The following is a 20286-nucleotide window of genomic DNA, read 5'->3' on the forward strand; positions in this document are numbered from 1 at the left end:
TGAGAATTTGTAGACTGGAGACACTATAGCACACAGGAGAAAGAGGGGTGATATGGTTGAGACCTACAAACTTCTGAAAGGGTCACACAGGATTTCAGTTGATGGAATTTTTCAATTAATGGAGTGTGTGGAAATCACAAGAGGGCATCCTTGGAAGCTGAGAATGGATGCAGTTAGGAAAGGAGTGAGGGCTAGATTTTTCTCTCATAGGGTAGTGCATGATTAGAATGGATTGCCATTGGATGTTGTGAGTGCAAGCAGTGTGAATGAACTGAAGAATAAGTATGATTGAACTGAAGAATAAGTATGATAGCTAGTGCGTGTAGTATGTAGCCTCTCTCGATGAGTCCCTAACTCCCTGAAGGTCTCTTTTAATAATATTCAGTATGAGTCTGTAGGATTCCTTAACAGTATAACATCATGGAAAAGACATATGACAAGGTGCCAAGAGAAAAGCTATTGAAAATGCTACATTTATATAGTGTAAACAGGATTTTATATCAAGAAACATGTAGTCTATGTTTCTTGATTTAAGTTGTAAGTCAGGTTAGAAATGAAGTTATTTGAAGTAAGCATTTTTACATCAAACTGACTTCAAATAACTTCATTTCTAACCCGACTTGCAACTTAAATCAAGAAACATAGACATGTTTCTTGATATAAAATCATGCTTACACTATATAAATGTAGCATTTTCAACAGTTTTTCTCTTGGCACCTGGTCATATGTCTTTTCCAGATCTATAAAACTAATATGAATCCTTGATATATCTCCATGATTTCTCAACTATTTGTCTTAAATTGAAAATCGGATCCTAACAACAATGTGACTTAAATCCAGCTATTAAGTATGCTTGCATCAATCTTATTTAGAACACTCTGTAGGTAAATTTTTAATTATGCTGCTTGATTTCCCTTTATATAGATGGTCATATATCATATACACTGGTGTCCAAAAGCTAAGGACAAATACATTTTTACCTGTATATGAAAAAATTTTCATGACTACAGCCAAATGTGGACATAAATTTATTGCCAGCATGCTAATAAATTATATTATACAAAAAATGCATTATAAATTTCATACAAATTAAAATGCAATATGTTTTGTCAAAAGTTACAAATTTCCTAGGGTTGTAGTTAAGGAATTAATGCAGTGCCCACAGAAAACTATATGGAGAGACATTTCAGCATGGAATATGTCCACCTCAAACTGTGATGCAGCTCTCATAATGTCTTAGCATCAAATGATTCAGAAGTTCCTGATGCAAACTGGCCTCCTTATTGCATCCCAAATGTGTTCTATGGGACTGAGATCCGTAGGAGCATGCTGGCCACTCAATTCAATTAATAACATGGGGTCTCCAGGAGTATCTCTACTGCTCGTGTACGATGCTGTGTGGCACTGTCATCCATAAAAATGAATTCTTTGCCTACAGCACCATGTAACAATCGAACATGACACTGAAGAACTTTGTTGCAATGTCATTCACCAGTCATAGTCCTTTTTCCAACACTTATAGCTTGGTGTGTCTATTAAGCATAATATCTCCCCACACCATGACCCCAGCACTACTGTATTTATCCCTTTCAAGAACATTCTTGTGATGGCAGCAAGCAGTACCACTTTCATGCCAGATCAAGCATCATCTAGAATCTGAGGAAAGACTAAAACAACACTCACCTGTAAGAAGTACATTAGCCCATTGGTGTCTTATCCAACAATTTTTATGGATACAATACCACTGAAAACATGCTCTATGATGAGCTGTGAATAAAGGAATACAGACCACAGGTCTTTGGGCATATATGCCTACTTGTCACAGACATCTTACCACACTATGTTGAGTTATCCATGTACTTGTGGTTGAATAGAGCCAACTTGCAAGCTGGCCTGCCATTGTGCATCAATTACATTTTGCTGTTATAACCAAAAATCAGTCTTCATGTACCATAGTAGAGCAAGGATAAATTTTAATCTCTTAGTAAATCCAAAACACATTCCATTGGTTTCAAATGCTGCCCAGAGCCTGGATACAATGATATGCGAGATTCCAAACTCTCTGGCAATATCAATAATTCTGAGACCTTCTTCAAGCTATCCAATAATTCTTCCCTGCTTGAAATCATCTAAATGATGTCTTTGAGACATTACAAGACATCAACGTTTGCAACTTTATTCCTCCACAAAAAGAGTTTCCTTCAAACAATTCACTTAGTGCATCCTTTTTTCCTTTCATCCTGTTGAGTGCTACCACATAACTCCTTTGCATGCGATTAAAAAATTTGAATGTGTACCCACTTTTCTACTCGAAATCATGAGTTATACATATCGTCACAAGCTGATTCATCTAAATTTGTGGATGTAATCTTCAGAAATAGTGTTTGTTCTTAGGTTTTGGACACTAGTATGTATGTATCACACATTTTTGGTCATATATTATCTATTCTAGCTGCCTTTCCACATTTCAGTTTTTGATGGCTTCTACTTACTTCTGGTTGTACTTCTCTGGATATGCAATATATGACTAGAAGGAAACCTCCATATTATTTATAAAAAAAAAAAAGCAGAGAACTAACTAGACTTTAAGATCAAAATGTATAATGCTCACCTTCTTGTATTACATGCCATTATTAAATATCACGTGCTCTAATGTATCTATTTTCTTTTGGAATGTCTTTCCCTTCCCTACACTCCTTGGTTCTTTTTATTTTCTAGGTAATGTATAATACAATGAGAGCTCATAGCAGTTATATTTCTACACTACATGTCATCTAGAATCTGTCATAAATACTGTTACAACTTTGCTAAAGTTGTAACCACTGATCGGTTAGCGGTGCTGTGCGCAGTCAACATTCACGTGTTTATCAGTAGGGAGAGAGTTGTTTGGCTATATGGGTTAACCTCCCTACCGGCCGAGGTGGATGAAATGGCGAGACCAAATTAAACTTCTTATCCACGTTATTCAATAGGTGTTACAGAATCATATCCAGATTTAGCTAGACGTCTATAGATGTCATGGCCGGTTGGGTGTTAACATGTAGTGGGATGATTATGAGAACTGTGTAGTTGTAACAGCACTTCACAAGGTTGGTATGCAGCCACCTATTATTTTCAACACACTAAAAACACTCAGGATCAGTAAGAGGTTTGTGTATCAGACTATTAAAAATTATAATGATACAGAAGACCTAACTACCAAAGTACAGGTCAACTATGCTGTGTTAGGACACAACAGCTTGTGAGGGCTGTGAAGGTCTACCACAATCCTGTGAGAATGCAGAAAATGATGTCACAAGAGATGAATGTTTCACAGAGAATGATGGCATGTGTACTAACTGATGAGAACCTATCATAATTCTACTGGACACTTCCTAACACCAAAACTTATGATAAATAGCAGAGAGTGATAAAATCAAAAGTTACTTCTCCGATCAATCAGGTATGTGCCCCGGATGTTTGCACAGCACATGCCATAACACTCAGGATTCAGAGAGGTCATCACGTTTCCAAGTTGCATTTCTTGCACTGCCAGAAAGGGGACAAAATCTCGGCTAAAGTGAATCAAGACACTGAGCTGGAACCTGTGGTACAGACCCTGAACAAGCCCTTGTTTCACAATATGCAGCGGACCTTCCAACAGGAAGCAGCCCCTGCACACAAGGCAAGGAACACACAACAGTGTTTGGAAGCGAATGTGCCCAACCACATATCACCATCCATTTGGCTGTCTGGAAGTCCCAATCTGGATCCATTGGCTTCAAATTGTGGTTGGAGCTTGAGAGAGAGAGAGAGTAGTCTGCAAGAAACAACACCCCAGCATCATCAGCCTGACAGTTGATTTGCAGGGAGCAGTGGCAGTGTTTCCACTGGATGTTGTGCATGCTGCCATTCGAACACAAGTGCTGCTATATACATATTATACATGTGGTTTGTATGTGCTGAAAGCTGTAAATGATTATCTGAAAAAAGATTATGCGCTGTTCAAGTTGTAACAGTAATGGCTAGAGCTAGACTAGGTATATTTTCATTTTTATATATATACACACACACACACACTATATATTTACTATATATATATATATATATATATATATATATATATATATATTAAAATAGCTTGGTATCTTTAACATATATATATATATATACACACAGTCTTAATTTGCCTTTTAGTTCTTATGTAGTGTTTTGTGTGCAGGCACAATTATCATTATTAACTTAGTGCTTTTCTCCAAAATTTCCAACACATTTCTGTATGTCTGGTATTCATTTCCTACTCTACTGTTTAGATCTCCAATAAGGATCAACTTATCCTTTATTCACTACCTTCCCTAAATGACTTCAAAAGTTCTACTTCTTTCTTAGTTAATCCTTCTGTGGAACTACAGGTACAAATAAATCTCGCTGTCCATTTCCCCATTTTGTTGTTTGTCCACAACATGAAATTGCCTGCCATTCAAGATTATCTCTGTGTTTAGTGCAGAACACTATAGAACTCCTTTCTTTCCCTGATCATTATTGTCTGAATTTTTAATTCTTGCAATTTTTATTTAGAAGAACCTGATTGTTTTTGTCTTTGTTTTGGTAGCACCAATGTTGATATGATACTCTAATTTGAGATATACAATATGATTTAAAAAAAAAATAATAATAAGTGATAGACAATGTACATAATGCCTACTTACCATTCAGACCGAATACATCACCAAAAATCTTTTCCTCTTATCCCATCTACCTCTGTTCTCTCAAACAACCTTTCTCCTGAAGTGTACCCAGCAACAAGTACAACTTCTCCAACTTCTCAATAAAAATGTCAATAGGTCCCTTCTTTCAAAATGCTTGTCTTCATTTCACACACAGCATTAATATGCTATTCAGCATTCTTCCATCTGTTTTCTTCGACTGATTTTATATATAAAAACAGGTAACAATTTTCTTAGAATCTTCAGTTGCAATGAAAAACTACAGACATAAGAAACTCCTCATGATAAAGGAAACAATAATATTAAGGTCTACTGCCCAACAACCAGGAATACATTTACTGTCCTTAAAAACTACAGTAAATGATTCCTTTTGTGTTTGTCTTCATGCACTTTATAGATTAGCATTTACCTCACTACCAGTAACATCTGTGACAGATGAAATATCAGAATTAACTTTTTACTTGCTAATTTAATCTCTTGCTACCGTCTCTTCATTCCATGTAAACCCAAATATAAGTTCCAGCTAGAATTTAAATCTAAATATTCAATATAATACAAAGTTTAGTGCAGAATGCAGAAAAAGATTATTTCCAGAGAAGAAACACAAAATTGTATACAGGATTAAGCATTACATGATAATGATTTTATACCTAGAATCTACATTTGAATTCTAAATTCATTTAGTGAATGAATTTAAAGAGAGGTATTAAGAGCCCCTCATTAATCGCAGGTATTGTGATTAATGAGGAGACTCTTGCAACCAGTCTTTAGACTCCATGGAAATCCTTGTGTAATAATAACAAAATGAAGTTTATAACTACTTATACAATTAAAAAAAAAACCGAATTATTTTTTATCATCCATCCATCAATTATGAAATCAGAAACCAAATTATTTTCAAATCAAATTAAAGCATTATTTACTATTTTTTACTAAAAAAAAAAATTGAGCATTTTTCATTTTTCAAAAGTTTCATTTTTTTTTTTGGAAACAGATAAATGCTTTGTTATGCCATTATGAACATAATAAACAATCTTACATAAACTTACAGTCCAATAATATGCATTTACTGTTGACTTCTGTTGCATCTTCAATACATTTACATCGGGAAAAGGAGCAAATAGAATTAGGATCCATCTGAGTGCACTGCTCTGATATTTCACAATATTCAAATAATCTACTCACTTTAAAATAGGGGAAAAAATTTTTAAAAAGTTATTAATATTCCAACAAAATAAACATCTCTCAATCTAATTATAAACATTTCTTATATTACAAATATAATAATATCTACAATTTATCATGCGGTACAGAAAACTGTTCCTGAGGTTCTTTTAACAAGACACCCATTTTTATGGACAACTAATACAGTATAAAGAAAAAAGTGGTTCTTATTGTGTCTGACTATTGTCAAGCACTCTTAATAGGGTCCAAAGATTATAAAAGTACACACTATCAGACACAAAGCTCATCCAATCATGCCTTAAACTTATTCAATGTGTCTACACTCACAACACACTCAAGGCAATGCATTCCACTCACCAACCACTCTCCATTACCATATAAAAATTGAAGAATAGGATATTCTGGAAATCTGGATTAATTACTTCAAAAAAATCATTAAATGAGATAAGAAGTTACAGAAGAGGCAAACAAAACGTCCATGAGAAATGTAGTCAGAAGTACGTACTAATATTTGAGAGAGAAAAAACTATTAGAAACCTGAAATATAGAAAGGTAGTTGGAGAAGATGATATCTCACAAGAACTTTTTTTTTTAACATGAATCCTAATCATGGTACTTAATGTACTATAAGATATTGTTCAATTTCCTTCCAGTCCTGTCATGGAATAGATCAAAATGTTATTCTTTTTCTACCAGAAATAGTTCCAAAGAAATAAACCAAAAAAAATAAAAAATTATTTTTCATTTATATAGGCCTATATTTTTCATTTATATCACTAGGCCTATATTTGGTGTTTCACTTCTTTGATTGACACTTAAATCAAGATTTTTTTTTTTCAATTAATTTAAATGAATCTGATTGTCTTTTGGCACTGTATTAATAAAGTATACATATATAAGAATTCGATATATAAAAAAATTAAAACCATACAAAATGACTTATTCATCCACCCCATGCTTTATTCCATATTTCTCAGCTTTATTCCATATTTTATAGATGGGAACTATGACAGCTCTAATCCAATCATTTGGAATTTAGACCTTCTGAATTATGTAGTGTAGCTATTGCAAAACTTACATTTCCATATTTAAGCAATTCTGGTCAAATATTGTTTACTCCATCTGTTAACTCCCATAATTTTTTTTTTTTTTTGTTATCGATTGATATGGACCTATTTCTCTATTTCACAGAATAGAGACTGTGAAAGGGTGCATGGTGGGAATGATGAACCAGGAAGGAGAGATGGTTGTGGACTCTGCAGTAGCGTTTGATCTGGCAATTGTGAACTCGTTTTTCTACAAGAGGGAAGAACATTTGATAACATTTAGGAGTGGTAACAACAGTTCACAAATTGACTACATTTTGACTACAAGAAAACATCTTAAGGTTGTGACAAATTGTAAAGTAATTCCAACAGATCAAGTGGCACAGCAACACCGACTGCTGTGTGCAGACTTTAAAATAAGATCGAAGATAAGAACCTCTGGAAGCCATGGGATGAAACAATTAAGTGGTTTCGCTTAAAAGAAGAGAGTGTGAGGAATCGTTTTAGGGAGAAGGTGTTAGAGAGGATTTTGGATCGACTGGAAAGTGTACAAGATTGGTGGAAACATAATTCAAAAGTAATCCTGAGCTGTGCAATCGAGGTGCTTGGTGAGACATGTGGAAAGATTAGAGAGCAGAAAGAGGGTTGGTGGTGGAATAATGATGTACAAGTGGCAGTGACAGCTAAGAGGAAGGCAAAGCAGAAGTGGGATGAGTCAAGAGTGGAAGAGGATAGAGAGGTGTACAGAGAGAGAAAGCAAGAAGTCAAGAGAGTTGTGGCATAGGCGAAGGCCATGGCATATCAAGATCTGTATGATCAATTAGAAACAAAGGACAGAGAAAAATTTACCAACTAGCGAAATGTAGAAATAAAGCAGCAAAGGACATCTTACATGTGAGGCAGATCAAAGATGCTGAAGGAAGAGTATTATGAAGGGATGTGGACATAAGAAACAGATGGAGAATATATTTGAGGGACTTTTGAATGAGGAAAATGCAAGGACTCACAGAGAAGATGGGCAGCCTTCTGAGGGGATGGTGCAGAACATCAGTAGAGTGGAAGTGACGGAGACCATGAAGAGGATGAGGAATGGAAAATCAGTGGGCCCCAACAGGATTCCAGTGGAGGCATGGAAGGCACTGGGGAAAGAGGGAATTGACCTGCTGTGGGACCTGTTCGTGCCACCAGGAAAATATACCCGAGGAATGGAGGGAGAGTACTCTTGTCCCCCATCTACAAGGGTAAAGGGGATGCACAAGACTGTAAAAATTACAGAGGAATAAAGTTGATGTCCCACACAATGAAAATCCTAGAAAGGGTTCTTGATAGAAGATTGAGGAAGGAGGTGGAGATTGCAAAGGAACAATTTGGCTTCATGCCTGGTAGATCAACAACAAATGCTATCTTTGGGTTATGGCAGATGATGGAAAAGTTTCGAGAGAAACAACGGGAGCTGCATCTGGCATTTATTGATCTGGAGAAAGCATACGATAGAATGCCAAGGCAAGAAGTCTGGAGGTGTCTGAGGGAGAAGAAGGTTCCAGAGAAATATGTCAGGTTGGTGCAGGAGATGTACAGAAAGTTTTCAAGTAACAGTTGGCTTGCATCAAGGGTCAGCATTAAATCCGTTTCTGTTTAACATTGTGATGGAGGTAGTGAGAGAGGATGCGCCTTGGACAATGGTGTATGCAGATGACATCTTACTGTGTGCAGATTCAAGAGAAGAAGCGGGAACTAAACTGGAAAGATGGAGAAAAGTACTGGAAGACAGAGGCATGAGACTGAGCAGAAGCAAGACAGAGTATGTGTTGCACAGTGGGCGGCGGCCAGGAGACAGATCTGGAGCTGGAAGGAAATGTCATCAGGAAGGTGAGGGACTAGATATTTAGGTTCAACAGTGGAAGAAGATGGAGGAGCTGAGAAGGAAGTGGGCTGCAGGATACTAGCAGGTTGGAGGAACTGGAGGGAGATGGCTGGAGTGTTATGCGATAAGAGGGTGCCGATCAATCTGAAAGGCAAAATCTATAGGACACAGTGAGGCCAGCTATGATGTATGCTATAGAAACTGTGGCCCTGAGGAAAAATAACATCAGCAGGATGGAAGTAGCAGAGATGAGAATGCTTAGGTGGATGTGCGGTGTGACCAGAAAGGATCGTCTGAGAAATGACTATTTAAGGGGAACAGTGAAAGTTACGAACTTAGGAGCAAAGATACAGGAGGCAAGGTTGAGATAGTTTGGTCATGTGATGAGGAGGGAGGATGAATATGTGGAAAGAAGGGTCATGCAGATGGATGTGCAAAGAAGGTGGAAGCATGGGTGGCCAAAGAAGAGATGGAGGGAGCTGGTAGAAGAGAACTTGAGGATGAAGAACTTGGATGTGGTGATAGCCCAAGACAGGAGGATGTGGAGGAGACTCATCATCAACAGTGACTCCCACTTAAGTGGGAGAAGCTGCAGAAGAAGAAGAAGCTCGATTGATATGGACCCCTGATTGCATTCCTCTTGAAAATTTTCTAGTATATTTTTGAGAGTGCTTGTTTTGTTTTAACAGTCCTTTAAAGTAATTACTCAAGACATCTAGGATATCCTTGTCTTCAGTTTTCATGTCACCTTTATTATCTTTGATTTCTTTTAGTACTCTTTTCTCCATTTCTAAATGTTCTGTAGGCTTTTCAATAGCCTACAGAACATTTCGCCATCTGCCTGATATTTATTTTCTATCCTAGCTACTCTTTTAACTTCTTGTTATCCTAACTACTTGTTTAGCTACTTTTACATACAGCTTACTACTCACATTTTTCTCTGTAGTCTTGTCGAGCATCTGTCACCTTATTTGCCAAGAACTTTGGGTATGCTTTTTTTCTTCTCCAGGACTGCTTCTTTAACATCTTGTGTCCACTGCAAAAACATAGAAAATCAAAATTCCTTGCTTCCATTCATTTTTAAGGGAATTCTTGATAACTCTTCCTTCTCTCTCTTGACATATTGCCATTCCTTTCTACCATCTAATAATTCATGCCTTTCTTCACATGCACATCAACCATTCTTCTCATTTCTCACTATATCTACTACTTATTTTCAATCATGATTGTATAGATGATGTTATGATCTACACAATCATGATTGTGTAGGTTGGCAAAAATCTAGTCTGTTTTGCATTCTGTTAATGATTTTTGTAAAAATTTTGTATATTTCTGAAAGGAGACTGACAGAGTGGTAATTTTAATATCTTCTCTGTCTTTTTAAAAACTATAATAAGGATAGCACTGTTCCAACTCTTTGGTATTCTCTTCTGTCTTAAGCATGATGTATAAATTTTACTTAACATAGTCATTCATGACTGGTACACCACCTGCTTTCAGAATTTTATTGGTAACTCATCTTAATTTGGTGTCTTTCCATTACTCATGTTATCCACTACATATTGAACTTCTTTTTAAAAGATCAGAACATATTTCTTCCTCTTCCATTTGGGATATTTATTTTTGTTCTCATATTGATTTAAGTCTTGGGAATCATCCTATAATTTAATAGAATGATTCTATTCTTCTTATGATCTGTTCTTTGTCTTTAATTAGTACTCCATTTTCAATATTAAGGGTTATTAATTTATTTTGTCCTATGGACAACTCTCTTCTCACTCCTTTTAGAATCATATTGTTTTCTATTGTAATTCTAATTCTCCTTGTTCTGAAATTTCTTTCTTGTGTCATCCTTTTTCTTATTGTTTAAATAGCTCCGCTATGTAAATACGAGCATTCCATTCTACTTCTCATGTTTAGATCTCTTTTAATTTCTCTTCTCTTTCTGAGAAGGTTTAATCAGGCAATTTTCTTTTATCCTTCTTTTTGATTAATTCTACCAATCTCTTTGGCATTATTTATTAGGATCTCAGTTATTATTTTATAGTTTTTATCCAGGTCTTCATTCATATCAAATATTATAAAACTCTTCTTCTATCTCTTTCTGGAGGAACTCTGTTTTTTTTCCAGATTTGGTAAATTAATAGAGGGTCTTTTACTTTTCATCAACTTCTGTCTCTCCCATCTTTTGTTGATGACAATTTTTGATCTCACTAATCTATAGTCATTACTGTATTGAAACTATTTATTACATCTGTATCTTGGATAATATATTTTCTGTTGGTTAAAATATAATCTATTTCATTAAACACCTCTCCATTTGACTTTGTCATGTCAAGTTCCAATTCTTCCTTTTTTGAAGAGATTATTCATTACATAAAGAACTCTATTTTCAAGAAAATTCTATCAATCTTTCTTCATTTTTATTCCTATTCCATATTTTCCAAATGCTGCTAGATATGCATTTCTTATACCTACTTTACTATCGAAGTCTTCCATAAAAATCGTAAAGAATGTATCATTGCAACTTACCAGTTGGCTTGGCGTTTCATAAAATGCATCTATTTCTTCCTCTGTGTGATCTGAGGTTAGTGCATAAACTTGTATAATTCTTAATTTATAATATCTATATATTTTAAGGTATAGTTCTGCAATCCAATTTGTGATACATTTTATTTTCTTGTATTTCTTGTATTTTATGGAGGATTAATTAGAAAGCCAATTCCTCCCTGGGATCTTGAATTGTCACCTTAACTATACAGATATCTATTTATATAGATATCTATAAATAAATGTCCATTCTTTAGATCGATACTATTTTCGCCAAATCTCCGAGTTTCACTCAATCCAATGATGTCTCATTTTATCTTTTCTGCTTCCAATCTTGTTTGACCTAATAATGACCAACAGTTGTAGGTACACACTTATAATTTTCTGTTATTAGTTCTATTAGAATTTATGTTCTTAGTCTGCATATAGCCTGTCTCCAGTTTCTCATCAATGTCATACCACCCCAAAGAGCTTAAGCCTGATCTGTCAAATGGTTGAGTGAGAATTACGATTGTGCTTTTTATATGTCCATTGTGGCCTTGGGCTCTATGTCCTCCTTTATACTTATTATCTATCATTTAAGAATGTTTTGGTCTAATCCTTCTTGCCAACCAGGTTTTGTGAAAGGGCAGCCTACTTAGGTAAGACAAATACCAGGGAGAGAAGGCAGACTCCCATTACTGTGAAGAAGAAATTTCAGCAAGAAGATATATCCCTAGCCCTTGAATACTCTAATTTCATAGGGGGGGGGGGGCTAAAAGAGCAAGAAAAATAGGGAGAGGAGGAGGGACCAGTCTACGGATAATATAACAGATGTATATTACGTGTAGTAATAAAGCTGTCCAGCATCAGGTACCTTGGGTTCACCACTCTCGTTCTCACGGGAAATAAGTCCCAGAGATCTTTGTTTACAGTGTATTCTTTAACAAATAAATTATTTATAATTAATTAATGAAAGTAATTAATAAATTACTTTCATTGATTTAGTGATTGATGTATTGATTAGTGATTTAGTGAGATTTATTTTTCCATATTAAGAACACTGATATTCTACACACCAGCCACAGTAGTCTTTAATGTCGTATTCTGCACCACAAACTGCCATAGTTGATGTTTGGCCTATGTGTTGTTTTTCTTCTATAGACTGTACAGGCATGCAGCATCCTACCACATGATGCATCTTTAATTTCTGATTGATCACTTCCATACTGGTCTAGCAAGATTTCCAAACTACCCTTATATCCTTTGGTACTTAGGCAGCTTCCTGGATTTTCCAGTATATTTTGCAGCTGAATAATAATCTTACATTTCCATTTGTTGTTGCCTAACTTTAGGTGATGGAGGTAACATTTAACTGGCATGTCACTAATAGAAAGGATACTCATATGGCATCAGTATCCTAAGATAACAGACTTTTTAAAATCTCCTAGTTCTTTCAGTGTCATTGACAATATACAGATATAGAATCAACTGTAAGGTTGTGTCTGTTTAGTCCATTTTTCATTTAGTCCCTTTTTAGTCCAGGGCACACAAATTTTTTTTTTTTTTTTTCAGAATCAAAAAAAAAATTATCTTATTTGAATATCATAAAGCAGTGTATTTTGTTATATCACAAACAACTTATGTATTGAACCTATAGAATCAAAAAATGGTATAACTCAAGATTTCAGTGTGGCACATACAGTGCTGAATAGTAACTGTAATATATATAAATAAAAAAAAGAACTCACATTTTTTAAAGCACTGTTTCTGTAAATTCACAAAATATGCAACATATCCAGGTTTGCATGCACAATGAAATGTATCAGAGCACAGTGAACCTAATACAACAGCTTGACATTGTTTATGAGAGCTACATGATTGGCCAATGTCCTCTGAAATGCAGAAAGCAAAAGAATTTTATATAAATTATATAAAATTCAGTTCATGTATTAATATGATCAAAGTCTCTTAAAAACAAAAAACTATTATAAGACAAGTCAAATTTTCAAGAAATTTAAAAAAAAAATGGAATGTCATATGCATAATAAATCTCATACATCTCCAAAAGTAGTTGTATGTCTCAAAATCATGTAACTCAGATTATGGAATATATAAAAATATATATATAAAAAAATAAGAACATTTATCTGTGATGAGTTTTCAGACTCCATGGAGACTTGAAAAATGGAGATGCAGTTTGTAATACTACTAATAAATATTTGTGTCTAATGCTTTGTTAGCTATAAGTAGGCTAACAACCTCAAACACTAGCACTAGAAACCATCAGAAAGAACTGTGATATGTAACATGGAATAGCTGTAATTAACAGCAATAATACAGCCTTATTGTAAATATTATTTTCTCAAGTCTCAATAGTCAAAAGACGAATCATGAGAAGCTCACAAAAACAATTATTCCCACATCCCTATTATACTTCTATTTAAACTTGTACACAGACAAAATATTTACAATCAACTGATAACCTATTCCATCCATTCACCTCTCTCCAACCACTCAGCTTAGTGGTTAGTATATTCATTTTCCAAGCAACAAACTGCAGATATGAATCCTGCCTTGGGCATAGATGTTTGTGACTGTCTTTAGGTGGAAGATAAATTTCATCACCTGGTGCAAGTGGCTTGAAAAAGTTCGATGTTTGGCTTCTAGAGTGGAGTTTCCAGATTATGCAAAAAGAAATTAAAAAATATATAAAATTAATAAAAATAGACAAAAAATCCTTAGCTCACCCACAGTATAAATGTACTATAAGTTTATGAACCTTTCTTGGGTAGGAGTCGTAAAAAACTTGATCCTCCCACCTTGCCAACTACACTCATACAGGGTCAATCCTGGAGCAGTATATTGCTATCATATCTCAGTTTTTCTTCCTAAACTTTGTAATCCACAAACTTTTAATCTTATGCTAAAAGGGAGCATTCTATAAACCTTACTATCTTTGTCACCTGTCTATGGATCTTCTCCACCTCATCTCCGTGAAACCATCAATAACCCAGATGTGGACTTATCCAAGCTTTATAAAGGATAATAACTCATATATCTTAAGAGTACACCACAAACAAAGATCTTTGTTTGCAGTGTATTCTTTAACATTCAGATAATCTGATAAGTTATTTTGGTCAGTTTTGCAATATATCCTCTAAACTTCACCTCAAAATCCTAGCCTCTCGTTCCTTAAGTCCAACTCCATCAATTAATACTTTTAAAAAAAAATTATTTTTTAATGGCAAAATTTTCAAATAAGTGAAAATTGAAGGCATTTCCAGTACAGAAAGAGAACAATATAATATACAAATAACAAACATTCCTAAAAGCACCACCATAGATGCAGTAAGATAACAAAACTGTCAACAAATTACTAATTATATATATAAAACCATAAACACATAATTAAGCAAATTAAGGAAGGTCAGCAGAATGAAAAGTACCATCTCCCATAAAGGAGATAAATGTAGACCATCCGATCTATTTAAGTTTGAACAGTAGTAAAATAATTCACATTTCCTTATAATGAACATTCCATAAGATTTGTGCCAAGCAAGATTTTAATCTTACTCCAGAAGACTCTGTGCTTAGTAGCGATAACATATTCAGTAAGGCCAGATTGTTCAGGCTCATGTTCTTTACGATAGATAAAATGGAGATCTTCTAGAGCAGTGCTTCCCGAGCTTATAGATGTTAAGGTCCCTTTGGAAAAATTAAAATATTTCATGGCCCCATCGAAAAAAAAATAATAATAAAATTGCATGTGATCTGTGCTATCATTGCAGTTGTCCTGCACCCCAAGTGTATTCTTTCCTGTGCATTACCTGCACCTGCATACATTAGCAATAAAACATTAATTTAATGGCCAAACACTTGGTAGTTTTAAATTAACACAAGATTCTGCATTTGTAAGCTTTTTTGTGCTTTTTATCAATACCTTTGAAATTAAACTTATATGAATAAGCATATATTTACTAATATTCATTAAGCGCCGAAATACACAAGAAGCAAAATTTGTGAACCAACGCCAATGTGTGATTTTTATCATTAAAATATAAAAAATAACAAAAAAAAGAAATAATAAATAATAAAAATTAAATACGTTACTTTTAAGATAAAAAAAATATCTACTTAGTCTTAAAATATTTTAAATTTGTTTTCATTATTTCATGTCCCCCTCAACAAAACTAACAGCCCCCAAGTGGGCCGTGGCCCACAGTTTGGGAAGCGCTGTTCTAGAGTGTCCATAATAAGACAAACCATAAGAGCAAGGAATCTGGCAGACACCAAGATATTCCCTTTGCATAAGGCAGCAGAATACGAGTAATTTCTTCTTGAGCAGAAGAAGCAGGAATTCTATGATTGTTGAAGGCTTCATTAATGAAGCCTTCACTGAAACAATTTAACAAGAAAGGTGACTTAATATGATGCAATTCTTTATGTAATAGGTGATCTGTAGAACAATGGACAAGATGTATAAAAGGTCTTAACAATCCCAATTTTTTGACTAGGGTGACGGTGTGATTCTGCACGAATATAGGTCACTATATTCGTGCAGAATCACACCATCACCCTAGTCAAAAAATTGGGACTGTTGAGACCTTTATACATACATTATGAAATACTGAGAATTATACCCTGCCATCAGGTCGACAAAGAATTAGTAGATCCAAAAAGGCAATTTGGGTTTTTCTTCTTTTTAAAATGAACTGAATTCTGAGATTAGCTGCATTTCTTTTTATATATGATGTTGTAAATCAGGAGAAGAACTATTTCAAATTGCAAAAATGTTGTCTACATATCTGCACCAAAGCATAGTTCTGGGAGAAATACTGTCAGGTACATTAAGGAAAAAGTGACACTGAGTCTGGTTATCATATACAAATGAGTGGCATATTCAAATTAACAGTGGCACAAAAGTAGACATTTTTGAGTGGTTTTTCCATTTCATGTCCAGAGTGAGAAGAAGACATTTCATGATAGCAGAATTCTTGGATATGGCTGCAAGAAATCATTTAAAAGACGAATTCAGGGTGGTGAGCCATCATAAGACTAAATGCAGCCAAAGTCAGGCAGAGATAGCCAGATAGTTGCATATGAGTCATTCTCTGTCTAGTTTTCAGAGACTGTGGAACCACTTCAAACAGTATCCCAGAGATACCGGGAAGGAAAGTCATAAGCTACAACCCACGTGAGTGATTGATATCTGCAATTATCTGAAACAGAGGTGCTACCCCAAATCAGCTACGATCTGATCTTGCATCAACTACAAAAACATTGCTATCTGTTTCCAATGTGCACAGAAGGCTTCACAAACATGCAAACATGGTCTGTAAACTAGACAACTAGTTATCTGAGTGTGCCACAGGAGAGGAATACTTGAAATGGGCTAGGTTCAATGTCAACTGAACCTAAGGCCAATGGGGTCAGTACTGTTTACAGACAAGTGCACAATTTGCTCTACAAAAGATATCAGACATGCTCTGATCTGGAGATCCAAGAATGCATAATCATCCCACTGACAGCCATGAAAGGAACACTTATGGTAGAGATAGTGTGGCTTGGAGAGGCATCTCATTGGATAGACACACAGACTTAACACACCAACTTGTGTGCGCTTCCTAGCAGAACCATGAATGTTAACTTAAAGAGATGCGGTCCTGGACCTGTACATTCATTTGTATGTAGGTGCAATAGGAGAGACATTTATCCTACAAGACAATAATGTTTGTCTTAATTGAGTAATGTTTGTCTTAATTGAGTGATGTTTGTCTTAATTGAGTGATGTTTGTCTTAATTGAGTGATGTTTGTAGACCAATATTTTCAAGAAGAGACCATCATAAATATGGAATAGCCAGCCAGGTCCCCTGACCTTAATCCTATTTTGCATGTCTGGAATGCTTTAGATATGCATGTTGCTGCTTTCAACTCCCCTCCCCCCAAAACCTTGAGGGACTTAAGAGAGCTCTGTGCAGGAGCAATGATTGTTATTACAACTGAGATCCTGAACACCGATATAAATAGTATGAAACATCATTGTGAGCACTGCCTGGCCATGAGGGTTGACCACGTTCCTTATTGAGGTACTTTGACAATCTCATTTGACTTTCTGTTTTGCACCATCATCTTCATGTACCCATTTATTACTGAATTTAACTATTTATTTACAATTTTTGTGGGTGTTTCTTTCACATCTCATATTATTATTATTAAGAGAGACCTCCAGGGAGTCAGAAACTCATTGAGTGAGCTATACTAATCACACCAGCTGTCATACCTGCTCTTGAATTCATTCATGCCACCTGCACACAAAACATTCTATGGCAAACCATTCCAATCATGCACCACTCTATGAGAGAGAAATCTAGACCCTCACCCCCCTTCTTCACAGCATTCATTCTCAACTTTCAAGAATGTTCTAGCATCCTTTCCCCATCCTTCATGAAATGAAAATTCCATCTACTGAAATTCTGTATAACCTTTTCAGAAATTTGTAAGCCTCAATAATATCACTCCTGTTTGCAAGTGTCTGCAGCCTACAAATTCTCAGTCTGTCTTCATAATCAGTATTCCACAATCCTGGCACACTCTCTCTCTCTCTCTCAAGGCAATTATTCAAAGTTGTATATACAATCTTTGCTATATGACCCTAGCCTGATCAGTTTCTTCTAGCATAATCCCACCAATATAATATAGCACTGGATATCTAATCACACCAAAGTGCATGAATCTTACATTTATTAACATTGAACTGACAGCCATTTTCACATGCCCACAATTCTAGCTTATTCAAATCATTCTGCAAATACTGTACTGCATATCAGCAGCACTCCTGATTATCCTACCTATCTTTGCATCTTCAGCAAATAGCTATATGCATATTGAATGTCTAATCCTTTCCAATGTTATTAACATACAGATTAAATAACAATGGACCAAGGACTAATTGTTGAGGTACATCACTGGTTATCTTGAATATTGCAGATTCACACTCCTCATATATGACTTCTTGATATTTATCATTCAACCATCCTCTTATCCATGCCAATAGTTTATAATCCAATCCCATATTCTCCAATTTAAGCAACAGTCTTTCATGTTTCATTCTGTCAAAAGCCTTACCAAAATCCAAAAGTATCATAGTGTATCCATTCCCATTGTCTAACTCAGTGGTAATATCATTATAGAATTGAGCAAGTTGCTAAAACATGACCTTCCCTTAGTAAACCCATGGTGTTCATTGCAAAGTAAAGATTCTCTTTGAAACCATTTCAGAATGCAACACCTGACCAACTTTTCCGAAATACTCACCACCACTCCTGAGATACTAACTGGTTGATAGTTGGATATGTCTTTGCACACCCTTGTAAAATTGGAATACCATACATTCTTTTCCACTCCTGTGGAATCTTCCCTGTTCTGAGACCCAAATTATATAGCCTGACCAAAGGAAGAGCCAGGTCAACTGAATAATCTTTTATTATCCATGCTGTTATCCCATCAGTTCATACTGCAGAATTGTTATTCAGTATGTGCAACAGCTCTAGTACTTCCACCTCCCACACGTGTTTCTTCATACAGTGAAGAGGTAGTGGTGAGTTCGATGTTGCATATACCAGGTTGATAGCGTTTAGCAAAATGGCTACTCATTACTTGAACAATCACTTCTGCATCAGTCACCCACATATCATCTGCATTCAGTAGAGATATTCTTTCAAATTTATTCTTTCTTTTTCCTTGCAGCATAACAAAAGAATTCTTTCGGGTTATCTTTAACTTGCAGAGCCAGTTTGTTTTCCTACTCAGATTTAGCTTTCCATACACTTGTGACTCCTCAGGAATGCTGCCTTATAATTATCATGACTGACATCATCCTTATGCACACAGTATTCCTTCCACATCTTTTTCTTGTGAATCTCTTGCTTAATTAGATTACATTCATTTCACTGCTACTCTATTTATTCTTCAAACTCTAGGGAAACATTGTTGGTCGATTGGTAGAGCCTCTGCTACTAATGGTGCACGCAAAATGTTAAGCAAGTTTGAACACAGTTAGTAGTTGGAAACAATCGTTTGATGCTGTTGGCACACTCTCCCTTGATGAGTCTTTGGACTCCCTGGAGGTGTCAAATAATAATAATAATAATTCTGATATCGCATCATTTAAGTATTTTTTAAACACTTCCCATGCACTGTCGATATCCTTCCCATCCAACAACTGATACCATGGAACAGCATACTCCTCAGATGGTTATAATTTCCTGCTTTGTAGTTCAGCATGTAACCTTTTCTGAATAGAACATTCATACACTTAGCCAAGTGAGTACCACATGATCACTGTCACCAATCAGATGCAGAATAGTTATGTCTTTAAATGAAACCCCCCCCCCTCTGACACTATAATCAGATCTAACACTCTTTGACCATGAGTTCCTTCTGTCACATGCTGCTTGAGGAAATTGTCTTGCAACAGCTCAATAAATTGAGTTTCATTCTTGTTATGAGATTTCACAGATCCCCAATCAATGTTCGGATAACTGAAGTCCCCATTATGATTACTCTTTTCGCACCCATTTTCTTTATTCGGTGATGTATTTCTTCATTACTAGCAACTTATATTCACCAGGTCTGTACCCCACTATGTACACTATCTACCAATAATTGTCTGGACACTCCTGTTATTTGAAGTTATGGAACATTCCAGGTTTGTTAATACCATAAAAACCGGTGTACAGATAGTAGGAAGTAGTATTTCATTGTAGCAATTGAATACAGGCAACATGGTGAACTCAGTGACTTCGAGGGAGGTGTCATCGTGGGCTGGAACATTGGCGGCATGTCCACACGTGCCATTGCCGCTCAACTGGAGCAACAAAAATCAACAGCTGGCGATGTGATCAACAAATGGAAACATTCTGGCATCACTAGTACAGGAAAACACCCAGAGCA

At 35.5% G+C, this 20286-nt stretch overlaps 1 protein-coding gene across 1 annotated transcript in view; it reads right to left on the bottom strand.

The window, feature by feature from the left end:
- Positions 1-20286, bottom strand: part of LOC150108422 (uncharacterized) — a 96953-nt gene that overhangs the window by 52123 nt on the left and 24544 nt on the right. The window contains exons 3-4 of the mRNA XM_090390775.1: positions 13082-13225; positions 5756-5890 (exon numbers count right to left, since the gene is read on the bottom strand). Coding sequence (XP_090246901.1) covers positions 5756-5890; positions 13082-13225 — 279 coding nt within the window. The remainder of the gene's footprint in view (positions 1-5755; positions 5891-13081; positions 13226-20286) is intronic.

The sequence above is a fragment of the Typopeltis vanoorti genome, chromosome 3, assembly GCF_054136105.1.
Source record: "Typopeltis vanoorti isolate ZY-2024b chromosome 3, IOZ_Tvanoo_1.0, whole genome shotgun sequence".
Lineage (NCBI taxonomy): Eukaryota > Metazoa > Arthropoda > Arachnida > Uropygi > Thelyphonidae > Typopeltis > Typopeltis vanoorti.